Source organism: Neovison vison, chromosome 5 (genome assembly GCF_020171115.1).
Source record: "Neovison vison isolate M4711 chromosome 5, ASM_NN_V1, whole genome shotgun sequence".
Classification (NCBI taxonomy): Eukaryota; Metazoa; Chordata; class Mammalia; order Carnivora; family Mustelidae; genus Neogale; species Neogale vison.
The window spans coordinates 11,351,812-11,371,316 of NC_058095.1; the positions used below are offsets into that span (position 1 = coordinate 11,351,812).

The following is a 19,505-nucleotide window of genomic DNA, read 5'->3' on the forward strand; positions in this document are numbered from 1 at the left end:
ACGACCTCATCTGAAGGCAGCTACACACATGAGGGGACAGACTTCTTCCAATTCAAGATACACACACAGCTCATTTAAGTCAAGACTGTCCTTCTACATATTCTTTGACCTCTATCATGTATCTCCCTTGAAAAGAAAACAGTGCAAATTTCTTGACTGCTGACCTTTATTAACTTGCCTAACCTCAATATCAAAGCCCAACAGTTTAGCTCACGGGTCTCTTTAAGAGAGAGGAGTAGGGAATTTGGGTAAATTGGAAGGGGAGGTGAACCATGAGAGACTATGGACTCTGAAAAACAATCTGAGGGGTTTGAAGTGGCGGGGTGGTGGGAGGTTGGGGTACCAGGTGGTGGGTATTATAGAGGGCACGGCTTGCATGGAGCACTGGGTGTGGTGAAAAAATAATGAATACTGTTTTTCTGAAAATAAATAAATTGAAAAAAAAAAAAAAAGAAGAAGAAGATAGACTGACCGAGGATAGGAAGCCACAAGGCACATCACGTTTTTCATGAAATATTCTAAGTATACAGAGAAGTAGAAGGAACAATACGACTAGGATCCATGGACGCGCCCCCCAACTTTGTCATTTTTAAGTTTGTAAAAGATCCTTCGGCTCTTTTTTCTGAGAAATAAATCATTACGGATACTCTCAAAGCCTCACATATAACCGGCAATAATCCTGCCCCCCACTTCAATCCCATATATAACCAGTAACCACGAAGCTGAATTTTGTGTTCATTAGTCTCATGCGTGTTTTTATCATTTTACGTATATATTTATCTGTAAGTAATATCAAGAAGTACTCTACCAGTTTCGAAGCTTATCTAAATAGTATCCTACTGTTGCAGTTACACACACTGTAGACACACATATGTATATCATATGAAGGTATCCGTATCCTTTTACAAATTTAAGGTGTGTCCCTGCACAGAAAATATAGTTGTAGTTCCTTCCTGTGAACTGCTGTTTCCCATTGTATAAGCATACCACAACTTACTTACATATTCCTGTGGATAGACCATTAACTATTTTGCCATTCTCTGTTATCATAAGTCAGACTGTGGGGAAAATTCTTTTGAATAAATGCATACAAGCTTTTTTAAATTTAATTTTATTTTTAATACAGAGTTAGAAGAATAAAATGACCAATAAAGTTGAACTTTTTCTAGGAAGAGGGGGGTGGGGTTATGGACATTGGGGAAGGTATGTGCTATGGTGAGTGCTGTGAAGTGTGTAAACCTGGCAATTCACAGACATGTACCCTGGAGCTAATAATATATTATACGTTAATAAAAAAATTAAAAATTAAATTTAAAAAAGTTGACCTTTTTCAAAAGTGTCACTCTGAATTTTAACACAGGTACACATTGATGGGACCGCCATCACAACAGGGACACAGAACTGTTCCATCACTGGAAGTGACACCTTCAGGCTGTTCCTTTGTAGTCACAACAAAGTTGCTATTTTATTTACTCAGATTTTTATCATTTCTGTTATTCTTTCTTCACTCTTGATGCTCTAAGTTTCCCTCTGGTAGTATTTGCCATCCATCTGAAAAAGTTGCTTTTTGCGTTTCTGTTGGAACAGGTCTGCTGGCAATGGATTCTCTCGGTTTTCATTGACATTTCATCATCATTCCTGGAGGAAATTAATTCTGGAAAGAGATTTTGAAATTGTCTAACTTAAAATATTCATCACACATGTGAGGAAAATGAAGCCCAGAGACAGTTAAATACTTTGCCCTTATGTCATTGATCCAGGACCAAAATCTAAGCTTGATTCTCAGTTCAGTGTTTCCTGCACAATGTGCCGACTTGCTATTTGGTTTATAGTGAGAATATTTGGTTTATTATTTGGTTTATAGTGAGAATAGGTCGTGAAAAAAAAAAGCTCGATTAGTATATGCTTAATACAAGAAAACATGGTAAAATTATCATTTTTTAGAACTGAATGGGGCCTCAGAGATCATTCATTTCTGTGTTTCATGTTTCAGATGAGAAAACTGAGGCCAGAGAAGGTAATTCAGTTTCCCAAAGGAAATGTACTAATAAGCAAAGACATGACACTTATAATAAGATCACGCTACGTATCCATCATTTGGCACTGGGGTTGCTTATTTTGTTTTCTCCGGCAGCAGTGGCTGATCTAGTTCGTCTTGGACCAAACATACTCTCTCCAGAAGCTCCCTCACGACCTCATGACCCAGGTTGGATGGTCATGGGGCATGGCATCTATGATGTCCTGTGCTCATTAGCACTATCCTCTCAACCGATGATTCCCCAACTTCAGCGTCTATCAGAATTGGACCTCAGGGTACACAGTAAAGTATAAGCTGTTAAGAATCAGCTTGTCGAAATTGTACATTCCTGGACCCTCTTCCAAAGATTCTGATTCACCAGATCTAGCGTGTGACCCTAGAATTTGCATTTTTGTAAAAACCCCCCTCCCCCACCCAGGTGATTCTGATGCATAGGCTGCACTGGGAGAAATGTCTGGCCTACCTTGAAACATTATGTCTTGGTCACGTAAAGAAAGTTCTATTCTTTCTAGCTCAAAGAGACTGGGTACAACACCAAATCATTTCTTATTCTCACTGCATTCAGGATCCACCATTCCCAGGACTCGAGGGGCTGTCCTCCTCTCTCAGGGACAGCTGGGACAGCTAGAAGTTAGCAGCAGCACAGCCCTCACACATCTGTATGGTAACAATAACTCTTAGAGACACAGACAGCGGCAGTCAGCATTGTTTATTTCATGTCTCTTACCTAACGTCCTTTCACTAGGTCTGTTAAGATTCCTAAAACTTAATTATTCCAATTACATGTAACAGCCAACACTTATCTAGGGCCAGATCTTATAAGTCCAGATTTTTACTTTAAATACACTTCACAATCATCCCCCCCAACATAAACACACCTAGACCCACACACACAACCAGCACTGATCCCATAGGAATGGATTCATTCTCAGCTGGTTGCCATGCTAGGCACGAGGTCCCATACACAGAAGCAGGAAAAAGAAGAAAGCGTGTTGGCCCTGTCCTCAGAATTACAATCCGGCCTGGAAAACCAACCACACAAACAAGAAACAACTAGTTGTGTGTTCAGCAACATGCAGACATGTGCAAGATAAAAACAGAGTGTAACCTTCACAGATTGAGGAACTCTTGTGTTTAAATATTGACTCTGTTGTTCTTGTGATTTAATTCCTGGAAGTAATGAGCTTGATATTTAGCTAGACTGAAAGGAAACACAAGTGCCCTTTCCATTTGCTCCCTTAATGCTTGCAAAGGCACGGATTCCCTCATCAGGCCAGCGTACAGCCTCGGACTTTTTCTCAATTGTCTTGTAGGTACGGATAGATCTCTTTCCTCTACTAATCATAAAAGGTGTTTGAAGGCAGGAACCATGTTTTATTTTATTGTCACCCATCATGAAGCCCCTCCCATATCCCAAGTTCTAGGTGATACCCGACAGTTGCAGAGACAGCCTGAGGTCCCTGACCTCAAAGATTTCCCTGCATTCATTGAGCTCAAACTTCTCCCATAAGTGATAGGCCTTGTCCTCAGAGCTTCGGGCCCAGAGATAAGGAAGCCCCTCTCTGTGCCCGAGTGAGGAAGGCAGACATGGGTACTGCGTCAGTGTCTAGGGTTGCTGTCACAAAGGACCACAAACTGGGGGCTTAAAAAACAGAAGTGTAGGGGCACTTGGGTAGCTCAGTGGGTTAAAGCCTCTGCCTTCAGTTCAGGTCATGATCCTGGCGTCCGGCTCTCTGCTCAGCAAGGAGCACGCTTCCCTTCCTCTCTCTCTGCCTACTTGTAATCTCTGTCTGTCAAATAAATAAATAAAAATATTTTAAAAAAAGAGAAAAAGAAGTGTATTGTCTCCTGGTTCTGGAGGCCACAAGTCTGAGATCAAGATGTTGATGGGGATAATCTCTACCAAGGACTATGTAAGAAAACAAGCTGCTTGCCTCTTACCTAGTTTCTAGTGATTTGCTGGCTCTCTCCAGTGTTCCTTGGCTTGTAGAAGCATGACTCTGACCTCTGTCATCTTCTCATGGAGAACCCCTGGCGTGCCTAGCTCCATGTCCAAATTTCCCTTCTTTGCAGGGATACCAGTTATATTGGTTTAAGGTCCCGTTCCGATCTGGTATGACCTCATCTTAACGAATTATATCTACAATGACCCAATTTCCACATAAGATCACATTCTGAGGTATTAAGGGTTAGGAGTTCACCATATAAATTGGCAGGGTGGGGTGGGAGGGTGTCCTTCAACCTCTAATGCATACGAACAGCTAAATGTGACCTGGTCAACGCTTTAATAGGAGTGAATGAAAGAGCTATGGGGGTCCCTGAAAGCACACGGTACTGAGCTTAACAGGCATGAGGAAAAGCATCAGCGAAACTGGGACACGTGGCCAAAGCTTGGACAGACAACAGACATTCTCCAGGTGGGGAAATGCCAAAGAACTTTTGAATAAAGGCATGTCTACTAGAGCATGAAGCACTGGGGGAAATGCAGAAAGTATTAGGGGGTGAAACCGGAAAGACGTAGGAGAGCTGAGAAATGAAGCAGGAAGGGGAGGCAGAAGCCAAACCATGAAGAACCACGTCACAGTGAGTAGCCTAACCTAGACGCGATGAGAAGCCATGCAGGCTTTTCAGCAGGACATCGTGGTTGTACCCGCGTGCTAGAAAGCTCACTCTGGCAAACGTTTTGATTCTACTGTCACACAGGTGAGCACTGCGATGGGGCCATATTGGAATCTGGGCGACCAGTTAGGAACCTATTTGTGAGAGTCTGAGCAGCAAATGAGGAGACTCTGACTGCACTGAAGTCCCGTGGGAATGGAAAGGTGGGGATGGATTTACAAAGGGAGGCTTGACACAGAATGTCAGGCTCTGGTCAACAGCGGTTGGGGATAACTTGGATGTGGATTGAAGGGATGTAGATGAGGAAGCCAGGGGCCAAGATGAGGAGAGTCAGAGCAGGAGCAGAAGGGCAAGACCCATTTCTGAGAGACGGAAGAGGACACTGAGGCCACCCGCAACCGACTGGCCAATTCTGTCCCTAGGATTTCCCCACTCCCGCCCCAACTTCATTCACACTTAACATCTGACTTCCACGTGCAGTTTTGCCCTTGACCTTGATAGAGCAGAGGAAAAGTGCTTAAGATAATCCCTAATGAAGTTAGAAATACTGTTTCCTAAGCTGAGGCCAGACAACAGAGTCTAGTAAGGGAGGATGACCCCATGAGTAAGGGAGGACTGGAGTCGTGGGATGGGGATGGCTTCCTACCCACGTCCTTTGCCAGCCCAGAAAAATGCACACCAGCTTGCCACAGAGCCAGTGCAGCTGTGACCCTGGTCAGTGCCTGACTTCTTCATCCTCGGGCCATGATGCCTAATTAGACCATCAGAAGTTGCAAAGTTTCTCAGAAACTGGGAAGCAGTTGAAATTTGATTCCAGATAAAACAAAGGGGATCACGCAACAAGATGGACAAATGCCCACCACCATTCCTGATGTAAGAAAGAACATTAGGGTTCAAAGCCAACGGCCAAGAAAGGATTCTCGAGAAATCTTTGGTGCAAAAAGGTGTTTTATTAAAGCAGGGGGACAGGACCTGTAGGCAGGAAGAGCTGCACTGGGGTCACAAGGAGTGGCCCATTATATACTTTCAAGTTGGGAGGGGGCCTGGGGTAGTGTAAGTCTCTAAGGAATTTTGGAAGCGAGGTTTGCAGGACCTTGAGGGGGCTAGCTATTGTTGCAAAAAGGTCATTTATTACCATCTAATAAAACCTTAGTCGTGATGTGTATCAGTCTGCCCTATGCTTGGGGAATGATTGCCAACATGTATCTTGCGGGGTTTAGAAACTTCTAAAGGAAATTTGATATGTTAAAGTAGATTTACAGGATCCTGGGAGCCAGGCTAAGATTGCCTTTTGCCCTTAGCAAAGTATTAACTTCGAGGCAGTTGAGTCCCTAGAGGAAGGTCACTCTGCCTGTTTCAAGAACTTGTCAACAGGCTGTAGGTAGTGAGGAAATTTAATAATTTTTCTTCTGCCTTTGTTTCCCACGTCAGTACCCAGGAGAGGAAAGTAGGTGGCAAATGTTTCGATGTGGGGTTTCTCACTTGGACTGAGTTTTTAGGCCATGATACGCTCCTGAAAGAGATCCCTGCCCAATATCTTCCTTTCTCATGATTGATCACTCTTGTCCCGTTCATAAATAGTATCTAACTTAACCCAGTGTGCTACAGGAACCAAGAAGTCATAATATTTCTAGCATACACATATCACATACTTATGTACCACGTGCTCGGGGGTGTTCCAACCACACAATAACCCTACTGGGTCAGTCCTATTATTTCATTCAGTTACAGATGAGGGTATGGCAAACAGCAAAGACTCTTCCCCTGAACCACAGGGGAAGGAACTCTGCTCTGAACCCACAAGCCAAAGTGTGTCTGAGAATTCCTGACTCCATCCAAAGGAAGGAGGTCCTTAAAGAGTAGGATTGGCATACATGCGAAGCTTCACTCTCTGGACAGGCCGCTCTTGGCAAACATGAGTTTTCCGGAACATTCAGCTCAGTGGGGCTCCCTCCCCACTTGCACTTCAATTCCTCCCCACTCCTCCCTCCCCCATTAAATAGAGGAGCCAGGAGTCCAGGCCTGGCCTGCCCCCTCCCCCTCCCTCTTCCTCAAAAGGGAAATGAGGTGGGGGAGTATAAATTACTTCTCAAACTATCAGGGGAAAGTCTAACATGTGTTGTCCAGTGATTCATTTGGGTGGACTACTTTCACACCAAGCTAAATGCAAAAGTTCAGAGTGGGGTCATCGGGAGGCCCCTCCCTCCTTGAGTGCCGGAGAAATTTCCTCTTTGTAAAGTGCAGGCACAGTTGGAATCAAACTCCTTCCAAACAGGAAATCACCAAGATTCTAGGTAAAATCGGTGCCTTATTTTTTTTTAAAGATTTTATTTATTTATTTGACTGAGAGAAATCACAAGTAGGTGGAGAAGCAGGCAGAGAGAGAGAGAGAGAGGGAAGCAGGCCCCCCGCTGAGCAGAGAGCCCGATGTGGGACTCGATCCCAGGACCCTGAGATCATGACCCGAGCCGAAGGCAGCGGCTTAACCCACTGAGCCACCCAGGTGCCTTATTTTTAAAGGACAAACTTTTTTATTCTTTAAGTGGGTGTTTCCCGAGTGCCTACTAGGTGTCAGGCACGGGACACGTAGGTGTTGTGGACCTAGTGTGTGTCCGGGGTGAGGGGGGTGGGGAGATAGGAAGAGGAAACAGACAACACACACACACACACACACACACACACACACACGCACATACATATATGACAAATCTTTCTAAAGAAACACTTTCGGGGAATTGTCTTTTTTCTAAAAAAAGAAAATGAAAATAAAAGGTTGCGCGCGCGCACACACACACACACACACACCCTGAGTCCCCGAAAGTGCCGGGACTGAGCCCCGAGCAGGGAAAGTGGGAGGCCAGGGTCGAGGGGGATGGGCGCGAGGTGCCGGCTGGGTGACAAGGTGCAAGGGCAGAGCCGGCAGCGGCCCCGGGAGTTGGCTGGCGAGCTTGCGCCAGAGGCAGGTGCCAGCTGCGAGTGGGCGGAGGGGCGGGCTCGGGGCCAGGCGGGGGAGGCCCGGCGTCACCTCTGCCTCGAGGACTCGGGCGCGCAGACGAGCTCGCCCCGAGCAGCCGGGGGCACGGGCGTCCCCGCCATCCGCAGAAGGAGCCGCGGGAACGGTCGCCGCAGCCGCCCAGCGACAGCATCCTCTGGAGAGACGCCCCAGGCTCCGCAGCCGCCTCCTCCGCCGGGAGGAGAGCGCCGCCGCCCGCTCCCCGAGCTCCCGCTCGCCGCCGCCCCCGGCCCCGCCGCCCGTGCGCCCGCGGGGGGCAGCAAACACCCGCGCCCCCCAGCCCTTCCCTGCAGCGGGCTCCCGGGCGGGCGGCGCGGGGAGAGAAGGTGCCAGAGACAGGGGCCCAGAAGCACCATCCTCTGGTCTCCACTCCGCGCGGAGCAGGGACGCCCGCCAGCACCGCGAGCCCGCACGCCGCGGGTCCCCAAGTTCAGGGGCGACACCCCTCCTAGGAGGGGGGGCGATCCTCCGCGGTGAGCACGCCGGCCCCGTCGACCCCGGCCGGCCCTCGGCGCCCAGCGCCCGCCCGGGTCCCCGGAGACGCCCGCGCGCCCCGGCGGGGCCATGCCCGGGCTGCGCCGGGACCGCCTGCTGACCCTGCTGCTGCTGGGCGCGCTGCTCTCCGCCGACCTCTACTTCCACCTCTGGCCCCAGGTGCGGCGCCAGCTTCGGCCCCGGGAGGACCCGCGGGGCTGCCCGTGCGCCCGGCGCGCCTCGTCCCCGGCCCCGGACTCCGCCGCCGCCTCCCCGAACCCCCGCGCGGCCGCGCGCAACTTTTCCCGAGCCGGGCCCGGCGCTGAGCGGCGCGGCGGCCGCGGCTCCAAGCTGCAGGCCCTCTTCGCCCACCCGCTGTACCGCGTCCCGGAGGAGCCGCAGCTCCTCGGGCCCGAGGACTCGCTCCTGGCCAGCCAGGAGGCGCTGCGGTACTACCGGAGGAAGGTGGCCCGCTGGAACAGGTGAGGACCCTGGGCGCCGGGCGCCCCCCGCGCGCGCTGCCCCGCCCCGCCGCCCCCGCCCGGAGCTCCCGCTGGGCGCCCGGCGCTGCTCGTGTTCCCCGCCCGGACCCCACCAGCTGTTGGCGGACGGCACAGTCCAGCCCCGAGTGCATCTCAGGGGGAGAAAGTTTCAGTGCAGCCCCACAGCGGAGAAATGCTCTCAGCCTCTTCCCTCCAGCTCCCTGTTCACCCCTTGGCCCCGCTGCACTGTCCTGGGCCGTTGTCCCCCTCTTTCTCCTTGTCCTGATGTTGGGAAGCCGCTGCTGGACTCGGGTGTTCTGGAAAAGGTTCCCAAAAAGAGCAACTCCAGAGCTGGTTCGAATTCCGCACTCCGCTTTGGACCTGGGTGCCTTCCAGAAAGCAATGCTACTCCCTGAACACCCAGCTCTTTCTTTTAACTTACTCCTCTGCCCGGGTCAGAGATTGCAAGAGGTCAGCTGGGGCGGAAAGTAAACGGTTAGTTCCCTGACCTGGTCACCGACCTATTCTTTTTAAAACCCGGCTTGTCCCTCTGGCCGGTGCTCTAACTTGAAGGTGGTTTTAGCATTGGGGTAATTTGGGCTGACACGGATCTGAGACTTGATGCTTTCACAGAGGAGGTCGAAAGCTACCTGAAAATGTCTAAAAATCCAAAGCAAAATGTAGCTGGAGGTGGGGGGGGGGAGCCCAAACCTACTTAGGACTCACTTAAGAAGATGTATTTGTGAAAGGGCAGGAAGGGGGTAGTTTGGAGTGGGAAGAATAGTCAATACTGAGATCGGGGTTAATGACAGAAAACTTCACATGAGCTAGAACTGTTTCGAAGTACAGACTTGTCTAAATATCACTGGCATCCAGAACCACACCCATTACTTTTCTTACTACAAGAGATTTCAAAATGAGATGTCATCAGAGGGTTTTATAGTCCCTGCGGAGAATGGGTAGACCATAAATCTCAGTGGCTGCCCAGGGCTAGCCCAGTTTAACTGTTTGCTCGTTATTCTGTAGCGCTAAGGCCGTCTGGGGCTTGAGGGAGGGGAGGACTTTCAGAAAGCAAAAGGGGATGAAATGGGGAGCCCTTGGCTGAAATCGCTGTGGTGAATTTTGCAGCTCCGTGGCTGATGACTTTAGATTAGAAAAAAGGTGGTTCTCCGTTTCATTGCTAATTGGGTATAATAAAAAGGCAATTTGAGAGTGTTTCTCAGACACTGTCCTGTTCAACATTACCTTGATTTCATCAGTAATGTGGGCATCGGGATCAATGGACTAGGAAATTTTGCCCTTAGAAAATTGTCTACATATCTGTGGAAGGTTCCAGAATGAGGGGACTGTGGGCGAAGTCGTTTGCTTTCATAATCAGCATTCATGTATTCTCGTTTCTGTGGCCCTGCACTTCCTTATGTTCCTCCGGATCTTGAAGGAAAGTCCAGGAGAATATTTTTGGCAGAAACACAAAAATCTTTCTCACCGACATTTCCCACCATCGATTTTTGAGCTTGATTTCTACGCCATCGTGTGTCACAAAAACACATTTCCTGGACAGAAATGATTTTGGTTATTTAACAGAGGGGTCGACCCATGGGGGCCGCTGACCTTGCTGTCTTCGGAGCTCACAGGGTAGTTTCGCATGGTTGGTTGAAATGCGACAGCTGGGATATTTCTTTTCCTCTTCCTTTTCCTACCTCCAGACCTCAAGCGAGGTTTGTGGGCTGAAGCAGGAGAGGAAGCTGCATTCTCGAGGGTTGAAACTTGACCTAGGATTGCAAAGAACACCTGCCTTCACCAGACCTGTATGGCAAACGTCAGCGGGAGGATTCTAATAAGCCTATGCCCTATTACGTACATCAAGGTTAAGAACAAACGTGGAGGACTCAGTGGCCAGTGTGAATTTGAAGCACACCCAGAGTTCTGTTGTCAGAGAGAGTAACTCATTACCTGAAGCCAGAGAGTGGGCTAATGACTAGATAGCAAGTGGAAGTTTCAATGAAGCCCGCACCCATGCTCCTGTGTGCTTCTCTGGCTACCCTGGGCCAAGGAAGGCTCCAGAGTTCTGTGCAAGCAAATACTTAGACAGCAAAGGAAGAAACAGCGAATGACCTTACTAGTTGTGTGTCTCTTGCACAGACAAGCCCTCCTTGTTTACAGCCTCAACCCAGCCAGTATTTAAAAACTAGAGAGTTATAGACCTATACGGATGCCCCCGTGCCAATAATTACCTACCATTAACTGCTATCCAAAATAATTGTAGCAGCAAGCCATCTGCCACAGCAGGAGGGTTTCAGGCAGCGAGAGAAGCCAAATCAGCATTCTTCACCCCTTGCCCAGAAGCGACCGTTAGTCTGAGTAATATATTTTTTTTCTTAACCGCCACGCCAATAAGTCATGGTTGTGAAGTTGGAAGGTATCTTTCTAACAACGTGAGCTCATTACCAACAGAAGGTAGGGAATGACCTGGTTGTTGTTTGTTTTTTGGTTTTTGGTTTTTTTTGGGTTTTTTTCCTCCCAGCACATTCCTTTTTGATTTTGGTGGAAGGTGGAGCTTAGACATCACTTTGAATGTTTCAGGCTTTCCATCAGTCTTTGTTAATTGCACGTCAAAATAAGGTGAAGTTCAAATGCAAAAGATATGCTGTACATCCTGTAGAGTATCCCGGGCTGACATTCAGGGTGTTCTGCAGACTTCCCCTACCCACTGTTCCTCCCTCCCGTCCTCTCCTTCCTCCCTCAAAAATGGAACTAAGTGTGGCACAATCCAAGCTAAACATGCAACCAGGGAAAAGTGTTTCTGCCAAGTCGTTGCTCGCTGATCACAACGAGGGAGGCAACCCCAGGCTCTCTCAGGCACAATGACCCCTCGGGCACCTGTCTTGAGAAGCGAAAAGCCAAGACTGATCAAGGAGCGAGGGGAGTGTAGTCTGCAGGACTTCAGGCCAGGCACCAACCAGCCAGATGAGGCCGGAAGTCAGGGCTTACCTGGGGCACAGGTAACCGCTCACCTTGTTGCTCTCCTCTACCTCTTAGAAATGCGGCTTCCTGGGCCGGTGGGCTGGGTTTCTTCTCTGCCGACAGGCTGCCCAAGCCGGACAACATCTGCCCTTTGACATGTCACAAGTGGCCAGTTCAGCCTGGCCCTTTGCCCACAGCTCTTTGGTTGGTCCCTCCGTAACCCTCTGGTCTTGACAGTCAAGGTCAAACAGGGTCATCCCCCTCCAACCCCACCGGTGTCGAAACTCCATCAGCTAGCACACAAATACAAATTCCCTACTGTCTGCTTTTCTTCCTTGACGTTCCCTCAGGTATGGAGAAGGCTGTCTTTTCGTACAATTACAGTGTCAGCATTTCTCAGAAGCCTGGATGTGTGGATCTGTGTTTTTCCCACCAGCCCAGGGACAGGAAGCACCTTTCTTTCCCTCTCCTCCTACCTACTTGCTGTCACCGAAAGCAAAGCCTCGCCCTGAGTTTCCCTTTGAAAATCACAGCAAAGAGACTGGGCAGCTTTTCAAAGATGACAGTTGTTTAAGGGGAGTAAATTGGCTCAAGTCTTTCCGGGGAAGCTTTGAGAAGATCCAGCAGGCAGGGCAGATAGAGGAGGGGCAGAGGGGTAGAGGAGGGGAAGAGAGGGGAGAAGGAGCCAGGGATGATGAAAAAGAAGTCAGCTGGAAATGAGAACTGGTTGGTCTAGGGGGGGTTGAAGGCCAAGCTGCTTCCCACCATGGCATCGGTGGAATGAAAAATACAATCTCTTTATTTCACCCCCTCGGTGTCTCCCCTCACCTGTCCCTTTGTCTCCTTCCTGCTGGTCTCAGGCCGGCCCCAGACCATAAGGAACATAGAGCAGGAGCGGGCTACTCAACGTGCAAAGCAGCTACATGTTCAGCTTTTTCCTTCTGGGTAGTGGCCACTTGTGTTTCTTCCAGAATCACCAGGATCTTGGGCCCTTGTCTGATTCTTCCATCAGTGATGCCCGCCCGGCTAAGAAAGGAAACGGCCTCCTTCGGGCAGCACATGGACCTCGACCAGACCTGTGTGTGGTTAGCAGAGGGAGTGGGGGCCCTGACTTCCATCCCTCTTTTCCAATTAGGGCTTTGCTTGACTGATTTGGGAAGACCTATTATTTTAGCGGTTTCTGCATCCCTGGACTTGTAGCTGGAGGAAACCTCTCCACTCTCCTCAGAGCCACAAACTCCAAACAGATGGTTTCTGAGAGGGCTAATCCAGAGGCCGTTTTTGGGTCCCTTCTTCCTCCTTCCAGAGCTCGGTCTTTACCGCATTGACTGCAGCAAAGACTTACGTGGTGTTCGTCGGAGGAGTATGGGCACTTCCTGTGTCCCGAGTGTATCAAAATGAAACCCTCGGCCAAGCACGGGAGGACGTTTGTCAGCTGTTCTCTTGTCCCCAGCCCTTAACACTCTCTTTTCACTGTGGGAAGTTCTCATCAGTCCGGGGAACTCAACTGCCTAACTATTTGCCCACAAACCTCTTACCTGAAACGTGCTTGATCTGGCCCCAGTACTTCGCAGAAACTTGCTAACTTTCTGGGCTTTACAGTTTCCTTAGAAGCAAGTGCATACTGTGGACAGAATTGCAAGATGGCCATGTTAGGTCCCTAGCCCTGGTGTACACACACTTGTTTTCATTATTCAACCAAGTGCTAACCTGGGAACTGCTCTAAAGAATTTTACAGATGTAATTAAATCCCTGATGAGTTGACCTTGAGATAGAGAGATTATCCAAGTATGCCTGGCCTGGTCACAGCAGCCCTTTAAAAGTGGGGAGCTTTGGAGCACCTGAGTGGCTCAGTCAGTTGAGGATTCGGCTCAGGTCATGATTTCAGGGTCCTGGGATCGAGCCCCGCATCGGGCTCTCTGCTCAGCATGGAGTCTTCTTGAGGATTCTCTCTCCCTCTCCCTCTGCCCCTCCCCAAGATGGTGCACACATACATACTCTCTTTCTCTCAAATAAATGAATGAATTTAAAAAGATTAAAAAGGAGGGAGTTTTCTCCAGCTGATAGAAGAAAAGAAAGTCAGAGATTCAGAGTATAATACGGGTCTGATGGACCATTGCTGACTTGACAATGGAAGGGACCTCATGGAAGAGGACACTTAGGGGTTAAGATTGGTCCTCAGGCGATGGCCTGCAGGGAAACAGGGCCATCAGTCCCCAGACCACAAGGAAATGAGTTCTGCCAACAACAAGAACAAGCTCAGAAGCAGATTTTGCCCCAGAGTCTCTGGACAAGAACTCAGCCTGGTCGACAGCTGAACACCAGCCTTGCAAAGCTGGCACAAAGAACACAGCTGAACTCCAACTCCATGAGTTAACAGATGGGCACAACTTTAAGCCAGTAGGGTCCGTGGTAGTTTGTTACACAGCTGTAGCAAACGAATATACAGTAGGGCTGCTTGTTCCATTTCTTAGAAGAGACTGGGGACAAGAAGATTGCTTACCTTGCCTTCCAAAGTCACGCTGCCAGCAAACCACAGATGGGCTTTGGACCCAGAGGGTCTGGATCCAGAATATGGTCCCAACCATCACCTCTCTGCTGTGCATCCTTTGAAGTCCACAGGCCCTCACTTTCCCTCTTCTGGAAAGGCTTTTCCGACTACCTCCAGCCACTCTGGTCCCTCCCCGACTGTACGCACCCTCCCCTTAGAGCACCACATTATTTTTTTATGACTGTAGCTGCCTGCGAGAGTGAACAGCATGCTTCTGTTGCTCGTGGCACGGAAAGTCCCCAGTTTGCACATGGTCTTCTGGTTTCCCATGGGGTCCCCCGAGAGAGGGCGGAGTCAGAGGAACTACTGTGGAGCAAATAGTTGGGAACAGACAACATCAGTATTGGGGGGCTGTTAGGAAATGGCCTGTTGCATCCCATAAAGAAAATGCCTCGAACCAAAACAACACTGACTGCAAAATCGCTCCACCTGTAACTTCCTACACCTCCCTATAGAGGTCGAAGACAAAACCACCCTACTGAGAGATCCTAAAATTTGGATCCAGGCTGGGTGTTCTCTTCATTGCAATACCTTAAATAAAGTCAATTTTAAAAAGGGAGGCACCTGGGTGGCTCAGTGGGTTAAAGCCTCTGCCTTTGGCTCGGGTCGTGATCTCAGGGTCCTGGGTCCAAGCCCCGCATCAGGCTCTCTGTTCAGCGGGGAGCCTGCTTCCCTTCCTCTCTCTCTGCCTGCCTCTCTGCCTACTTGTGATCTCTCTGTGTCAAATAAATAAAATCTTTAAAAAAAAAAAAAAAAAGCCCTGAAGGAAAGTTGAAAAGGCATCAGGTGCCAGGAAGAGGGAATTTCCTTAGCTTCCTGTTCTCTGAGGAAGCGCAGCCAAGAAGTCTTGCCTGAAAGCACGTGGGAAGCACCAAGACCCTGACTTCGCCAACTCACTCCTGGCGCTGCCCCTTGGCAGATGCTGACGTGTGTTTTTCTTGTGATTATTCATTAAGCGCAAGGCTGACAAGAGCCCGTGGTTTCCACTGAAGGAGGCTTGCATGCAGCAGAAAGCCGAGCGGGGGTACCATTCTCAACGGCTGCCACTAGAGTGGGACAGAATTTTCGAGGCAATGGAGCAACTGTGAGCCTGTTGTTAGAGGCGCACACATAGACACGCGTCATGGAAGCCACGGCGAGGAGAAAATAACAACAAGAAAGGCGTCTCTCTTCTTGTGCCCTGTCCCTTGGTAGAATGTCCTGGGGTTGAAACGTGAAATCCAGGAGAACATCCGTGCTGTCTGGCCCCCGGAAGCCATGCACAGAGCTCAGAGAGCAAACGTGCTCTCGGTACCTGGGCAAGCTTCGTGGGTCGGAGGGAAATACCTCTGATGACGCTGAGGGCAATGGAGAGTCTAAACGCAGGGACAAGTGGTCTCTCCTGGCCGATCCAAGTGGCCCACGGGGTCTCCGTTTCATCAGTTCAAATGGGAGTTTTCTCTTTCTGACTCATTTTCTTCCATGGCTGAACAGCTGCAAATTCTGTAGCAACAGTGTATTTATCTGCATGTAACAGCTCAGCTCGTGGTTTTCGCTCTGAGTTAAGATGATGTACAACCTGCAGCTGCTTTTTACATATCCCGCGCCCCTCGGAGCCGTCAGAGATGCTAGAGAAGGACCAAAGGCAGCTCCACCATCAAATCAAGCCCCTTTATTAACCGCTGTTCTGCTGTAGGGGATTTTTAACGGGGTCACTGGACCCCACTGAGTTCAAGTGATGAAGTCTGTGTTTCCCTTAAATCTGACACCGAATTTACATTCTGTGCAAATGCTTATTATTATTTTTGGAAAGTACACTTTGGTTTCAAGTGACAGAAACCCAACTCAAAGTAATGCAAGCTGGAAAAGAAAATGAGACTCCCGTAACCAAAACTCAGCAAGGGCAGCTGTCCTTTCTGTCTCCCCAGTTTGGATCCCCTCCTGCAGCTTCGCCTCCGGACAGTCCACAGTCCGTCCTAGGACCAGACAGTAAAGGGTTTCTCCGATTTCCAAAAAGAAAGAGTCTGAGCCGAGATGCCTGTTGGCCCATTCTGAGAAAACACCGGGCTGTAGAAGGCTGTGATGGGCCCACCTTTGAGGGGGCTGCCCACGCCTCAACCAATCACTGACGTCAGGGAGGCGGAGCTATTGGAAACACCTGTCAGCCAGGTGGCTCAGTGTGGGGAAGGGCAGTCTCCCAGAGTGACCCCGGACGGACAGGCAGCAGGGGTCCTGGAGGAACTGCCCTGACCAGTGATGCTGGAAAGGGTCTCAGCTTAAGCATAGGGCACTTTCTGACTCCTGTAGACACTGTTCTGGAGTTTTAATTAAGGCTTTTTAAAATCAAATTCGGGGCTCCTTGGTGGCTCAGTTGGTCAGGCATCCCTCTGCCTTTGGCTCAGGTCATGATCCCAGGGTCCTGGGATGGAGTCCCGAATGAGGGCTCCCTGCTCAGCGGGGAATCTGCTTCTCCCTCTACCTCTCCTTCTGCTCTTCAAACCCCCTCCACCCCAGCAGGTGTTTGCTTTCTCGTGCTCTGCTCTCTCTCTCTCTCTCTCTCAAGTAAATAATCTTTAAAAATAATAATAATAAATAAAACCAAATTCATTCATAACAAATTCCTAACACGTGCAGACTTTTTATACCAACCATTAAAATCCTCCCAAGAAGCGAGGCATCTTTGTATGTGGGCTCAAATCAACCTTACTCCCTTCACGGGAGCCCGAGGAAGAAACTGATGTGGCCTCGTTCATTCATGGGCTTATTTTCTGTCTCCCGACAAGAGATTCCGCTTGGAGCCACCACACCAGTGTGTCGATCCTGCCTTCCTTCAGAAATGAAGAGGGTTGAGTTGTGGTCCCTGAAGGCTCCTTGCTGCTCTGTTTTCCAAGCATTCCAAGTATTCCAAGATTTCTTCTTCGAAGTCTGTCAGAGCGAAAATATGGGGCATTTTCCAAGTGCGCTCCATGAACTTCTAGAGTTTTGGGAGGCGTTACTTGGGTTCTGGAAATGATTGATTAATTTTCATCTTGAAAGAGCGTACTTCAAGATGATCTTAAGATGAGAAAACTCACACCGATTGTGTTTTGCACATGGCAGCCCACTGAGCCTGTGGTAGGTGGTTCATGGGGACAGATGGTTTCTTCTATCTTTGTTTAATTGAGGAGTATTCTGAGATTGCAAGGTGCGCTGCTAAAATCTGTGTGTGTATCAGGATTTTTTTGTACTGTTACCAAAACAAGGTGTTAGAAATGAATCAGGTTCTGAAATAAGACAATGTCTGACTTCCATTGCCTCCAAGTTTGAAAGCTTGAGTTCATAATCCTGTTATCCCTCTCATTTTTTATTGGTTGGCTTTTTAAAAATGAGTTTACATATTTTACCCTATTAGATTGATAATGATAAATTATAAATATTGTTTCTTTTTTTGGCAATACTGGGTAAGATTTCTTTTGTAAGGAAGGTTCCACTTTTGGAAGAATTTTGAAAACCACTGATCTGGAATGTGTGGAAATAGAGTAAATGTCTTTTCTTCTTTTCTCTCAAATCGATGTGCCTAGAACCCAAGCCCCCTGCCCCTGCCCCCAGCCCCCAGTTGTTGTCAGTAATGAGATCAAGGCACTTGCTAATGACCATGCCTCCCACCACAGCTTTGCCAATGCTTCCTGTGACTTGAGCACAAGAGAGCATCTTTTAGGGCTCGTACGCTGCTTACGTTACTGCACAACAAATCATTCCAAAATGCAGTGACTTAAAACAAGAACCATTTAAAAAAAAAAAAAAAAGAACAATGACAAGAACCATTTATTAGCTCATGATTCTGCAAGTCAGCATTTGGGCTGGGCTCAGCTAAGCCTTCTTCTGGTTCTCTGCTGGGCTCCCTGAGACATCCATGGTCTGCTGCTGTGTATGTTCTACTGATCCTGGATGTGTCCTCTTCCTTGGGGTTCCCTGTCTGGGACCTTGGCTGAGATGACTGTGGCTGTCCACGGCCTGTCATCCCCCAGTCAGCTAGTCCACGATTCCTCACGTGGCAAGAACCTGCCCCATATGTCAGTGAGAAAGACGTCTAACGTAACCCCCCAAAACCGAATGATGCCGCTATGGACTGAATCATGTTCCCGCAAAAGTCAGACGTTCACGTTCTAACCTGCCGTACACCTCAGGACGTGACTGTTTTTGGGAGACTGGATAATGAAGATTAAGATTAAATGAGGTCACAAGGGTGGGGCCTTAAGCCACTACGCCCGCGTCCTTGAAGGAAGACAGAGAGACAGGAGGGATACTTATGCACAGAGGAAGGCCCCGTGAGGACACACAGGGAGAAGGCGGCCACCTTCAAGCCATGGAGACAAGCCTTGGGAGAAACCACGTCTGCTGACACATTGATCTTAGACTTCTAGCCTCCAGAACTGTGAGAAATAAACGTCTATTGTTGAAGCCACACCAGTCTGAGGTGTTTTGTGACAGCAGCCTGAGCAGACGCATACAGAGGCCAGCTGATGGGGAGGCGTTGTGGCTGATCTGCTGGCTTGGGCCTGCCTCCACCTCAGCTCCTGGGACATGGGCAGTCATCGCGGAAATGGTCCCCACCTCCCGGCATAGTTCTTCCAGCTTCATGAAGCCTCTGGGCCTCCCTTTCCAAGCCCTTGAAAACTCCCTCAGTCCCAGACGACACAGCCTCCATCCCCGCTTACGGTCAAGGGCTTGTTGGGCTCTTCGTTCAGACCAGTTTACGGACAGACTTGAAGTTCCCCTTGTTCTGGAGACCATTTATGAGGTCTGAAGCGGGTACTGGTCTCTCTGTCCCCTGCCACCCTCCCACGAGGGTCCTAATCATCCCTGAGACCACGGACACTCGGATTGAATGGGTTGAGGACACAGCATCCTCTCACCAGGTGTTTAAAACTTGTTTTGTAAATTTTTTTTTAAGATTTTATTTATTTGTCAGAGAGAAAGACAGAGAGCACAAGCAGGGGGAGGGACAGCGGGAGAGGGAGAAACAGGCTCCTCGCCGAGCAAGGAGCCGGATAAGGGGCTCGATCCCAGGACCCTGGGATCATGACCTGAGCTGAAGGCAGACGCTTCACCGACTGAGCCACCCAGGTGGCTTTGAAAATTTTGAAAAATTTTTGCTTTGAAAATTTTTAAACGCTTCCTTTTCTATGAACCAATGTAATATTTAGAACAATGATGAAAATTTGTTTTCACTTCTCAGGTGTATTACGAGCCTGTATTTTATAAGGAAATTTCCAAAGACCTTTCTCCGTTCACTTATCTCTAGGGCATTTCTGTTAATAGCTGTTAATATGATTAGAGGCATGAATGTGTAGAATCCTTTCTGCATCTTGAAGCTCTTTTATTTATTTATTTTTTAAGATTTTA

The 19,505-nt window shown here is 48.9% G+C and overlaps 1 protein-coding gene across 1 annotated transcript in view; it reads left to right on the plus strand.

Annotated features, from left to right (window-relative positions):
• The first annotated feature begins 8,073 nt into the window (after positions 1–8,073).
• FAM20A (FAM20A golgi associated secretory pathway pseudokinase) overlaps positions 8,074–19,505 on the plus strand; it is a 46,990-nt gene continuing 35,558 nt past the window's right edge. Inside the window, exon 1 of the mRNA XM_044247562.1 lies at positions 8,074–8,626. Within this exon, the coding sequence (XP_044103497.1) occupies positions 8,235–8,626 (392 nt within the window). The 5' untranslated portion in view covers positions 8,074–8,234. The remainder of the gene's footprint in view (positions 8,627–19,505) is intronic.